General features: G+C 51.0%; 1 protein-coding gene across 4 annotated transcripts in view; it reads left to right on the top strand.

Annotated features, from left to right (window-relative positions):
• Ksr1 (kinase suppressor of ras 1) overlaps positions 1-13,009 on the top strand; it is a 143,010-nt gene that overhangs the window by 94,186 nt on the left and 35,815 nt on the right. For all 4 annotated transcript variants that reach the window (XM_013152174.3, XM_005003587.4, XM_005003586.4 and 1 more), the window contains 2 exons: positions 7,189-7,345; positions 10,620-11,079. In XM_013152174.3, the coding sequence (XP_013007628.1) occupies positions 7,189-7,345; positions 10,620-11,079 (617 nt within the window). The remainder of the gene's footprint in view (positions 1-7,188; positions 7,346-10,619; positions 11,080-13,009) is intronic.

The following is a 13,009-nucleotide window of genomic DNA, read 5'->3' as shown; positions in this document are numbered from 1 at the left end:
TGCCCATTGCCCTGTATCCCTCTGTTTCACAGCTGTACCATATTTCCAAGATTTTCACTCCCAGACTTACTGATTGTAGGTCAGAGATAGCCAATTCTTCAGATGCCCATCCATTCTGGTTCCCACACTGAGCCACATCAGCCTGGGGAGAGAGAGGCACCAACATGTAGGAGAACCACACCCTGGGATTGAGTGGATAGCCCAGAGGACAAGTCCCTGGTGCAGCCCTGCCTGGCCAGACTTGCCCTCTGAACTTCGAGTTCTCAAACCTCTTTGCCCTGGGCTACATGGGTCTGACTTGAGGCCCCTCATCATCCCCAACCCTTGAAATCCTGCTTTGATGACTTGAGGTGGGGCTTAGGCATCAGGGCACTTTTTTTTTTTTTTTTTTTGCAAAGTCCTTCAGGAAATTCAAGGGTGCAGCCAGGGGGTGAGAACCACTGATCATTTCTGGCTGAATCAACCCCACTTTATGCATGAGAAGACCAAAGCCTAGAGAGGGCAGGGGCTTGCCTAAGGAAGGGAATGCAAGGATGAACATGGGCTCTCTCTCTCCTAGTGCCTGTCTCTGGGCAGTCCCCCCACCCCACTCCAGGAGCAGCTGGCTTCTTTAGGAGATGCTTTGTTCTGCTTGTTCTTGATGGTTGGATCCAGAGCTTCCCCCAGGCCAAGCCAGTATCCCCAAACTTGCTGCTGAGCTCTGTGGAATCCCCCTTTCCCAAGAGGCTGCCCACCTGGCCCTGCTGTCTCAGCCCCGCCTTTGCCTCCCAGAATATCTGGCTATTATTATCCAGATCTCACTCCTCCAGCTCCCTCAGCCCAGCAATAGAAGGAGGCAGGAACATCTGTCAGGTGTTCCTTTGTGAGTTTGAGGCATGCACACTGCCATCTTGGGGTGCCATTGGAACACTGGCCTCATCCTCTTGTTCCTCTATTTTACCCCAGTCTCAGAGGAATGTATGAGGTCCTCCATTGTCATGCACAGGCGGTAGGAGACCACCTTTGGCCTCGCTGGTGTGACCTGGCCTTTGCATTCATTGGCACTGGGGAATGGGTGGGCATACTTCCACCGCTACCAGAGGATCCTTATGCTGCTGACTGATCCTATGCTCCAGGACTGAGACTGATCAGCAACTCAAAGCACAGACTTGCTCCTTGCTCCTCCCCACCACTGTCCTCTTAGTACTGCTTGAACTTCGGTGCCTCTGTGCAGCTGCCCCTGCCAAGGCCCCTGGAATGTCCACGGTCCTCCCTCACTGACCAAGTGTGTGCGGACAGCTCTTGGTATCGGTGGCACAGGTTTCTAAGTATAGACACCAGGCTGCCCCATGGCTGCTGTGTAAGTTCCGGGACACCATTTGATACTCATTGTGGCCTGTGACACTGCCACAGCCAAACCCCCCCCCCCATACCTGCTTTGGCTGTGGAGAATAGAGGTCAGTAGTTTCCTGTTAATGGTGGGCTTAATTGTTGCAGGCTAGATTATGCCAGAGCTCAACTAGCCTTCGTCTCTCACTGCTATCAGAAAGGAAAATTTAATGTCTCTTATGAAAACATTGATTGTAGTTCAAAAGACAGTGTAGAGCCAGGGAGGCAGTGTTCCGATGCCCTCCGTGTGCTCCCATTGGGCCCAGCACTGGGCATCTTTGCCAACAAGCGGGCATCTATTGTATTCTCCTCTTGGTTTCTAGTCTCACAGTTTCCATCTTAGGCAGAAACTAGGGTGGGCAGTGATTCTCCTGGAAGCAGAAAGCACTCGGCCAGAGCCTCCATCTCTTCTCCTGAATTCCAGGGGCGGCACAGGCATGACCCTTGCCCTTGGCTTGGAGACAGCCTCGCATCCCCTGTGGGCCTCTGGGCAGGTGGGGCACCCTCTAGGGGCAGGGTCCTTCAGACCAGAGAGGGTTTCTGGGTGGTTTTCCTGGCACACTCACCCTCCGCAGGAGATGAAGTCAGTTCCCTGACTTGCTATTGGTGGGAGATCATCTAGAGGGGTTGTAAGCGAGTTGCTCTGGTTTGAAGTGACTTCAGGCAGCTGTGGCTGTGCCTGTCACTGTGGTACAGATCATATCCTTGCATTGTGTTTAGGGGTGCCAAGATGCTTTGGAACGTGGTTGAGTCATGCTGCTGGTGATAGCAGTGCCAACCCAGGGGGTCTACACAGCCCCTGGGCCTCCTCAGAAAGACTCCCCTAGCTGGAGGACTGGGCTGTTAGGGGTGTTTTCTTCCTGTATCAGTCGCCAGGTTCAAGCATTGAATGTCTCATGCATTTTCTTTGCTTAGTTAACTTTCATCCCTCGGAGAGACTAGATGCCTGCCTGGCCCTTTGTATCCAGGGTGGGTGGCTCATTGAGAAGACCTGGTCACCCAGGGTCCTTGCTGCTGGGAGGTATCTCTCCTTCTTTGCCTATGGCTTTGGAAGCCTGTAGTTTTAAAAGTCATTGAGCCAGGTTTGGTGGCACATGTTCACCAAGGCAGGAGGATCACCATGAATTTGAGGCCATCCTGGACTATATAATGAGTTCAAGGTCAGTGTGGAGTACCTACCGAGACCCTGTCCCAAAAAAACCAAAACCAAAACAGAAAATCGTTCACTAGATGAACCATTGGAAGGCATCATCTTGCTTCCTACAAGTTTTCCATTCTCAGACTGAATTTGTTTTGGCTGCACTGTGTAAAAATAAACCATTCAAAATAAAAATTCAGATTTTTTTAATATTCAGAGACCTGGTGCTGTCGCACGGCTGCCTCTTGGATCATTGCTGCTGCCCAAAAAGGGAGGCACGTGAGACCCTTGTTCTGCCAGATGACGTGCTTGTGGACTGACTGGTGGATCACTCCTCTGACAGAAGCTTCTGTGGCTCAGTAATCAGGCCCTGCAAGGAAGAGGGACTGAACAATATAAGGAACAGTTGCTTAGGAGTAACAGTGACAATCTTAGGTGCAATAGCATGCGAAGGGACCACTTTCACGATTGTGGGAATGCTTAATTCATGGCCCAGGAAGCAGAGGCAGGAGCAGCTCTGATAATAAAGCCCCTGGAGTGGCTGTCTTGGCCAGCTGCCTTGGCCACCCCCCTGTTTGATCTGGTTCTCTCTTTAACCCTGGAATTGTACATAAAGAGAGTGCACAAGGGTTGGAGCGGAACAGTGTCGCTCCTGCCTTGTCTGAGGGGAACACACTGATGCCCGAAGCCCCGGCAGCCTGAGAGATACTTTCCGGGGAATTTGAAGCTATGGGCATCCTTTATGTTTCAGTATTGGAGATGAGTTTGAACATACTCTGTTTTTCTCTTGTTCTGGTAGTTCATTTGCAGAAAGAACCACAAACATTCCCTTTTCCAGTGTGGTTTATTGAGAAAGTAGGTAGAACTGTACTTTGAAACAATGACCCAACCCTCCTCTGAAGAAACAAAAGTAGCTTCTAAGTTCCAAGGCTTTTCCAGGTGAACAAGTGACAGCATGGGATCACTGAAGGGGCTTTGGGCTCCGGCACATCTGGCCCAGCTGTTTTGCTAATTCCCGAGAGGACTTAGAGCCTCAGCCAAACGGATGGACCAGCATCTCCTTGCTGAATTGCTTGGCATGGAGATAACGTACACAAGTGTTGGGTGCATTTGCTGGCAAGGAGCTTATGATAGTGAATTTAGGTATTTGTTTGAGAAATTGAAACGTGGAGTGGGTAGGGAAATGAGGAATAAATAGGGGAAAAGAAACCTCATTTGCATTAGATTAGGGATTGGGTCCCTCTCTACCCCTGTCGAACAGATTGCATCTTCCAGCGCACAGCAGAGGTATCACAGCCATCCTGCAAAATTGTATCTGTGTCTGTGTCTGTGTCTGCTGGGTGTGCGCCCATGCGCGGGTGTTGGTGATGTGCTCCATTTGTGGAAGGAGGGGTGTTGCCTGGAGCAGCTATTCCCTCAGGTAAAAGAGGGGTGGATTGCACTGAAGAGTCAGGGGAACACAGGCAGGCACACAAGGAATCCTTATTTTATCAGCCTCCCCTGTCTGTACTGTCCGTATCAGTGGTTTCCTGTTTTCCTCTTTATCATCCGGAGGGATTTCTGACAACCAAAGTTTTGTGTGAACGATGTGAGCTTCTGGGTACTGTAACGCATCTGTTTCTCGTTTTGCTGTAAATGGTCCTAGGCAGCAAGAGAATCTCACCCACACCCCTGGAGGGAGGGGAATACCCTGGCAATGTACAGAGGCTCCCTCACTGGGACATCATAGAGTGAGGGGCTGGCTGGCTGGGTGGGTGGGGGCTCCCCATCACCGTCATCAGAGCCTGGCTAGGTGTCCATCAGGTTTGGTTTGGAGGCTGGAGTCTTAAGATTTTCAGCATTGTGAAGGCACTGACATGAAGGTTGCTTTTTTTAAAGTAAAATTTAGATGCAACTTGCTGAGGGACAAATCATTGAAAATCAGCTTCTCAAGAACTGTGAACTTCACAGGATCGTGTCTGGCTTTCCCTGTTATGATAAATCTGGGAAATACAGGAAGGGCTAAAGAAGAAGAGAAAAGAACCTGATCTGGGCATGTACTCTTGCTCTCTGCTCCTCCCCTGATATCCCTTTCCCCGTACGTACTCCGTGGAAGCAAGGGACATGGCCCAATTGTGTTTTGTGTTAGCTGTGCGTACCTCCTTCTGAGAAAAGCCTAAGCTTTGAAGTCAGTTAGGCCTGATGCAAATATTCATTGTCTATATTACTTTTCTGTTGCTACCTAACATTTTAGCAATTTAAGGCCTCTCCCATGTGTTAGCTCACAGCTCAGCAGGTAGACAGTGCAGGTTCTGCTACCTTCCTTGCTTAGGATTTAAAGGCCAAATAAGACATTGGCCAGGTAGGCCTGCTATCTGTAAGCTTGGGGGAAGAGAACACTTGCAAGTTCATTTAGGTTGCTGATAGGAATACAGTTTCTTATGGCTTTTGGGATGAATGGAATTTTCAATGATCCTATGAAACCACTGACAGTGACAGATTAAGTAGGAGAAAAGACACACGAACTTGGGGAGGGAGACACGGGAATGGGGAGACCCTAAGAGATTATTAGGGAATGAATGGTCCCAGATACAAAAGTAGCTTTGATTCTCTTGGAGTCTGGGTGAGCGCAAGGGACAGACACTGTCTTATAGCGGGAGGCCGTGCAGGGGCAGTGACAGTCACTAACCAATCTTTTCTGAGGCAGATCCTGGGATTTCAGGTCAGACAGAGACATTGGTGCCCCCTATTGCAGTTTGATTTTTTTTCTCCCCACTTTGGAACTGGGGATCAAACTCCAAGGATGCTCTACCATTGAGCTGCATCTCCAGCTCTTTTTATTTTATTTTTAAAACAGTTTGAAATGGTCTTGCTCAGTTACTCAGGCAGGACTTGAACTTGCAGTTCTCCTGCTTCAGTGTCTCACATGCTAGGGTTATATAGGCTTGTACCACCATGCCCAGCCTGCATTCCAGTCTTAATACAGGTAAGAGACTTTCAGAGAGCACTTATCCCTGGGCTTGGAGGGAGAAGCAACACAAGGTGAGAGGGAATTGGCTACTAAGCCTGCTTTTGTTTTATTTTATTTATTTAGGTACCAGAAATTGAACCCAGGACCTTGTGCTTACCAGGCAGGCCTTTACACCACTGAGCTATATCCCCATCATGAAGCCTGCTTTTAAAGGCCGTTAATTTCCTAAGTTTAGGTCACATTGCTCAACATGCCTCCAGATCCAAAATGTCATATCTTGGGGGTATCATTCTCAGTGCCCCACATGGTCTAGACCTGAGGATCCCTCATTTCCTTGCTATCAGCTGGTGTCACCCTTTGTTGAGGCCACCTGCGTTCCTTTTCAGGTTGCCTCTCTGTCTCCACAAAGTCCTTACCAACATCTTGTTACATTTAACTCTGCTGCCTCCAGAGGAAAGGTTTTGTGTTTGAAGGGCTCTTGTAAGCCCACTTGGCCTATTTCCTTGTTGCCATATACTATAATGTCGTTGTGAATAGCACGTGGCATGAAAGTCATAGGTCACCTTAAAATTCCAGTCTCTTCCCTTCCTACTAGGTGACATGGCTTCCCCGGGCTGCTCTCTTTAGGTATCATGTGGGCTGGGTGACTGTGGTTTTGTTTTTGTTTTTAGTTTTTGGAGACAGGGTCTTACTATGTATCTTAGCTACTTTTTTCTTGTTGCTGGGACAAAGTATCCAATACCGCAGATTAAGGAAGGAAAGCTTTATTTAGCTTCTAGTTTGTGGAGGTTTCAGTCCATAATCAGCTGGGTCCAAGGCAGAGTGGTTCATGGCAGAGGGTAACAGTTCATAGTGGCAGAAGACAGCAAAAGCAACAAGAGCACAAAGGGAGGAGTGAGCAAGAAGACACTTTCTGTCCCTTATGTTGTATGGGGCCACACTCACCCTAGGGGTGGGTGTAGCACTCACACCCATGATCCCAGCACTGGAGCATTAATCAATCACAGATTCTAGAAGCCTGCCCCCATGACTGCACAAGGCTTTGGGACGACATCTAGATTTAAACTATAACACTATGTAATTCAGGCTAGCCTTGAATTCTCCACCACTCCCAGCAAGTGGCTGCTTTTGTTTTTGTTTTTTTTTCTTTTTGTCTTTTATCGGTACCAGGGATCGAACTCACGACTGCCTGCTTGCAAGGCAGGTGCTTATGCCGCTGAGCTAAATCCCCAGCCCTAAGTGACTGCTTTTGAATAAATTAAATAATCAGTAAGTGCCTCTGTGGTACCTGGTGAGGTTTATTTATTTTTTTTTAAAATCTTTTTATGGGCCAGTTTTACTTGAAATCTCTCTTGTCTGATTCAGGTAGAACACAGTTGTAAAGGGCCATCTTGAAGTGTTTGTTGTTGTAAACAGTAACCATAATGCTTAACTCCCGAGCAGAGAAATAAAAAGAAACTCTGTCATGCAAAGCTTTCCTATGTTTGCTTCCTTCCCCACACCTACCCCAGAACTGGCATCTCCTCTTCAGCTGCTGTCTGTGGGAGCGGCAAGGGCGGGGCGGGTGCTTGAGTCTTCAGACAAGTGGTGGCTTCTGATGGGGAGAAGCTGGCCCACTGCTCCGCAGCTGGCCCCTGCCACTCAGCAGGGAGGGCCGGGTGAGGATGATGTGGTTCTGGGCCCTGGCTGACTGCTCACCCAGCTCTATGCTTGTGCCTTCTGCGCCCCCCAGGAGATCCTCCGAGAGCTCACGGGAGATCAGCTGGATGCCCTGCTGGAGATGGACGAGGCCAAGGTGAAGGAGACGCTGCAGCGCTGTGGGGCCAGCACTGAAGAGTGTGGCCGTCTGCAGCAAGCCCTCACCTGCCTGCGGAAAGTGACAGGCCTGGGTAGGTAGGGCCTGCTTTCCTCCCCCTGCACCAGGCCTCTGCCTGTGCCCAAATCTCAGGTCTGACTTGGCCTCTGTGGGGAGGGGAGAGCAGATCCTCTGCCAAAGTGGACCATGGGGCATGGCGGGTGAGGCCCAGGGTTTCCCAGGGTGGGGGCTTGGGAAGGCTGGGGCGGGCATTCAGATTATGAAATGGGCCTGGACACATAATGAGGGAAACTTCCTGTGGTCCACAGGACTTTGGATCATGTTTGATTTGGCCAATCAAGCCGAGGAAGCGTTAGCCATTGTTAGAATCCCTGCTGGCCAGCCCTTTGTGATTTACTCTCCATTAGCTGCTTTCATTCCCTTCTGTGGCCTGTCTGTCCCCAACTCTGTCCCTCCTGCTCTCAGCCCCACTGGCAGGCTGAGCTCTGTTCTCGGAAACGCACGCTGATGTGGCCTTAGCCTGAGCCAAGCCTGATTAGAGAGCTTGTATGGTTTTTCAGCATGGCTGTCCTGGCTGAGTGTATAATCCTGACATTATGAGGACCTTGGGAATTATTCACAGGCTGTCTAAATCTTGCATGGAAATAGCTTCAAATACCTGACTTAATGCTCAGTTTACCACACAGAGGGGGCTTCAAAATGAGCCCAGTGAATGGAATTAAGCCCCCTTTAAATGATCTGAGCTGCCTGTCTTACCTCTGGCTGCATAAGGCTTAAGGAAATCAATAAGGTTTATATTCTGCTTGATTTTTTTCCCCCCTAAAGAGTATTGGGTTTAATACTTCTCTTTCCACTTTGTACCAAGCCTTCTGAGTACGTGTAGAGAGGTTCACCCAATTTAGAAAATCTTGATCTGCAGGCAACCTGGCAGGTCCTAGAGGTAAATGACAAAGGCTCATTCACCTGGCCAAAGAGGTGTAAGGGTTGGTCGAGGAATACAAACAGCTGATGACAGGGTTGGGGTTGAGCCTGGGGTTCCAGGCTGGAAGTACTGGTTGGTTTGTTGTCCAGCAGTACAGAAGCTGGGATCTCCAGGAAATGCCTCAGCCTGCCTCCTGGGCTGTTCACTGCAGCCCAGTTGAGAGGTTGGCTGTGGGACTGGATGTCTGTTTGGCAGCTTAGAACCCATGGCCAATTCCTTAGCTCTCTGTGCCTCAGTTTCCTTATCTGTGTAACGGAGGCCATAGTTGCTCTATAGTGGATGTGAAGATGAAACAGGCTCAGGAGACGTGCTTAGGTGCTGCTCTGTTGAGGGTTGGGCCTGTGGAGTGGTGGAAAGCATTGGCCTCATGTCCCTTGGGGTCTGTGGTCTTAGGACAGGTGAGCGGTGGACAGTTCTCTGTGCTGGTGAACAGAGCATGGTCATTTTCAGGAACAATCCCCATCCTTTATCCATAACAGACATCACAAGTCAGTCCATGAGCTCTTCTGTGAGTGACACCATCGTCACTGTCCAACAGCCACTGCTGTGACTGTGTGGCATCGCAGCAGGGCCCATTTGCCATCCCTGAGCTGACCCAAAGCAGTGGTGTCTGTGGGTGACTTGAAGAAGCTGGAGCCTGTGTCCCGGGTGGCAGTCTTGCCCACAAATTCATGGAACTCAGCAGGAAGCTTATCTGGTGTCTTAGCATATCCAGCCAAACTGTTGTGGCTGCAGTTTTAAAGGAGCCCCAGCATCAGACAGGGCTAGCTTGCCCCGCCCAGCTGACCAGAAGCAGGATAGAGAGCCAGCAGGAAGTGAAGTGGGAGGAGGGCAGCTGGCAGAGTGGGCAGAGTACACAGAGGCACCTTAGGAATTGTGAAGGCAAAGTCTCCGCTACTCCCAGAGATCACAGATGGTGAGACCCCCTCATATCACCTCCTGTGTGTCATTACCTCCAAAGATGCCTTACTGTATTCAAAACCCATAGCACTATGGGAGAGAAGGGGCAGGATGGTGCTGTGGTGGAGACTGAGGGATTCAGCTCCTATCTCATCCCGGTTTGAGCCTTCTGACCTCGGGCAGTGTCCCCTACCCCTCTGTCACTGGGTAGAAGGGAAGCACCATAGGGAGACCGAGGCAGGTGCATGTGCAGCACACAGTGAAAGGGCTCCAGCACTGAGGTGCATGTTCTCCCTTCCGTCCTCTCGCTCTCCATGAGGATGGGGAGGTAGCTTCTCCTTCCTGTGACAGCTCTTGGCTCTTCCTCCACCCTTCAAAGTCGCCTTGCCTCCTACTGGCTTAACCCTAGCAAGACATCTGAGGCCTTTCCTGAGGTGGCTGCAGCTAGACTGACCCCTCCATCTTCATATCTTGCCTTTCCTCGACTTGTCCCAGTCTCTTGAAGCCCAGGAAACTCTGTCATTATCCCAAGGCGCTGTGTTCTCTTGTTCTCTTGCTTTACACATATTGTGTAAGCACCCCACCTGGTGTGCTTTCCTCTTCCTCTTGCCCACTGGTGCTGCCCCTACCCCCAAGCCAAGTGTGGGTCCTCTCCCTCTCCAGAGCCTCCATGTTGTCTCGGCTTCCAGCACAGTTTATTGCGTGTCTGTCACTCCCACTTAACTGGGCTTGCCAAGCTCGGATGTGTGTCTTTTTTGTAGTCTTATGCACAGCATCTAGCAGAGGTTTGAATGAGGGGACCAGTGTGCCATTGAGTTTGAGCCCATAGAGCCACATGGCCAGAGGAGTGTGATGGTGGGGGCAGCCAAGAGTCACCTGCAGGCTCCTCTCAGAAGGGAGTGGCTAATGGGTGACCCCTTTTGCAAGCCCTAGAGCAGTGGCTCTCTGAGGTTGGCAGTCCACTTTGCTGACATCTGAATAAATTCTCTTTTCCTTGTCGTGGTGTCTGGGTATCATACCCAAGCCCCACACATATTAAGCAAGTGCTGTGTCACCGAGCTATACCCCATCTTTGAATTTTCTTGAACTGAGTTTCCTTTCATGTATCCCAGCTTCTCTTTCTTAAGTCTTAAGACTCAGTTACTGTTTTCTTTCCGACTGAGGTCACCACTGTGTCGGGGGGCATTTCCCAGCTTGCTGCTCCCCGACATGACAGTGAAAGCCCTACATGAGCCAGTCCCACTGTGGGCCTTGGTTCTCCCACCATGCAGTGGGGGATGGTCATAACTGTGCTGACAGCCTCACATCAGCAGAGAGATGTGCATGGTACCCCAGCACAGAGAGATCCTGCACGCCAGGTGTGAAGGCTGGGGGTGGAGCCCCTCCTAGCCAAGCGCTCACCTCCCTCCCACCTGCAGACCCCCGCTAGCCCCAGCCCTCTGTGACATGCATCCTTGGCCCACAGGAGGGGAGCACAAAGAGGACTCTGGCTGGAGCTCTTCCGAGGCTCGTCGGGAAAGTAGCTCAGGGCCATCCGTGGACACTCTGTCACCAGCCACCCTGCCCTGGCCTCCAGGGAGCTCCCTGCTGGGCCGAGTGGGCAGCGGTGCCCAGGGCCTGCGTTCTGTCTCTGTGTCAGCTCTGCCCGCCTCTGACTCCCCGGCTCCCGGCCTCAGTGAGGGCCTCTCCGACACCTGCATCCCGCTGCATGCTAGCGGCCGGCTGACCCCCCGCGCCCTGCACAGTTTCATCACGCCTCCCGCCACGCCTCAGCTGCGCCGTCATGCCAAGCTGAAGCCGCCAAGGACGCCCCCGCCGCCCAGCCGCAAGGTCTTCCAGCTGCTGCCGAGCTTCCCCACGCTCACCCGCAGCAAGTCGCACGAGTCGCAGCTGGGAAACCGCATCGATGAGGTCTCCTCGATGAAGTGAGTGTGGACTGTGACTTCCTGCGCATAAAGGTGTCTAAGAGGGACAGGTAGAGTCTGCCGGTGCAGAAGTGTGTGAAGGGCCCCTCCTTTCACTCTAGTCTCCATGTGACATTAGCAGTTTGGGCCGAAGCCCAGTAGATTTACATGCACAAACAGAACAATGCCATGTATCGGTCAGGGTAGGTTGGAGTAATAAGTAGCTCCAAAATCTCCAGGATACCAAGATCGATTTCTCATTACACTTGTCAGATGGCCTCCCCCCAGGTGACCAGCAGGTTGGAACAGCCACTATGTGGAACATCCTTGGCCACTGTGGCAGAGGAAGAAGTGAATTCTAACCTAGCCCTGCCAGTTAAGTGCAGTGGATACTCTGTGTGTCCATGGGTTGCAGAGCCGAGGGTCACTCAGTGAAGTATTGAAAATATGTGAAAAAAGATAGTAACCTGATTGCTGATGCATAGGTAAAGCTGGGCCTACAGTGGTTGTGTCTGTCCCGAACGTATGCAGACTCTTTCTCTTGTCATCATTGTCTAACATTTATGTGGTATGGAGTATTATGGGTAATCTGAGATGGCTTAGGGTATACAGGACAATATTTGTAGGTTATATGCAAATACCGTGCTGTTTTTAATAAGGAACTTGAGTGTCTTCAGATTTAGTATCCATGGTGGAACCAGTTCTCCCAGCATATTGAACAGCTGCACCCTTTTAAGCTGTTCTCACTGTTGATGGTTCTGTAGAACAAGGGAACAAATTACCCAGCATGGCCAGAAGGGGAACCTGGAACATTTCGCCCAGAACACTAATGAGTGCCAGATACCGTGGACTTGGTCCTGTGACTTGTTGTTTTCACTGTATCTTGATAAGTCTGAGAACATCATGTCAGTACATCTTGCAGTGTCTCTTTTTTTTTTAAATTTAAAACTATTTTTTATCTATACGTTTTGAGCAGGTGACAGTCACATGATCCGAATGCATTGGCCCTGTGGCTCGTGGCCATGGGTAGGGGTACGTGGTAGGATGTGTACCCCTCACCGTTTTTCCTGCCACCTGGCTCTCCTTTCCTGAGTCAGCTAGGATTTCCATTTTGTATGTATCTTTAATAATTCAGACACTGTTGTTTTTAAAAACTTGTTCCATTTAGGTCCTTGTCTTGATTGCTCTTATAAAGATTGCCCCTGCTGAAGTGGTTGGGTGGGCAGGATGAAAGGACAGAAGGCTGTTTTCTCTGGGTGTCTCTTATTTTCTTGTACCCTGAAAGGCTGGGGTACCTCTGAGAGAGGGGAGACCCTCTCCCCCTCCGCTGTGGAGGACCCTGGAGAGAGAACTCTGAGGGCCTTGAGGGTGCCGCCTGAGGCGCAGGAAACTGGTGTTCCCTGAGTGCCCTTGATCAGGCTGTCCCAGTGAGGGCTGGGCCCTGGCCCCCTGCACACATGGCTCGGGACACTGTAAATGTGGGCTTCACAGAGGACCGAAGCTGATGCCTGGTCTTCATCTTCTGAGAAGAGCGTTACAAAACTGCTCTCTGCCCTCATGAAGAACAGTGCCCCAAGCCAGGGGAGTCACTAGCCGTAGACCTTGAGATTTGGAGTCTAACCCCTTTACTCCACGAAACCTGAGCCACCCAACCAGCTCTGACATGGATGCACGGGCCACCATGTAACCCCGAGAGTGGGCAGGGTGCCCTTCCGCCTCCTCCCAGCTCCTGTGGCCCAGGACGGGTGCCAGTGCCGGAGCAGGTGTTGCTCAGAGGGTTCCCTTGCCAGCCCCTCTTGGGATGCTCCGTGGAGCTGTCTTCCCTGGCCTCTTGCCTCAGTCACAACCTGCCTAGCACACTGGCCCCTTCTGCCTGCACCGGTGAGCCACACGACCTAGAAAAGCTCTGAGACCCTTGGTTTCCTCAGCTGTGAAGTAGGGTGGCTGCTGG

This window comes from Cavia porcellus, unplaced genomic scaffold, assembly GCF_034190915.1.
Source record: "Cavia porcellus strain 051 isolate PalLab524CR breed Dunkin Hartley unplaced genomic scaffold, mCavPor4.1 scaffold_6, whole genome shotgun sequence".
Lineage (NCBI taxonomy): Eukaryota > Metazoa > Chordata > Mammalia > Rodentia > Caviidae > Cavia > Cavia porcellus.
The sequence above is the reverse complement of the archived record's forward strand: the minus strand, read 5'-3'. Positions and strand labels throughout refer to the sequence as shown.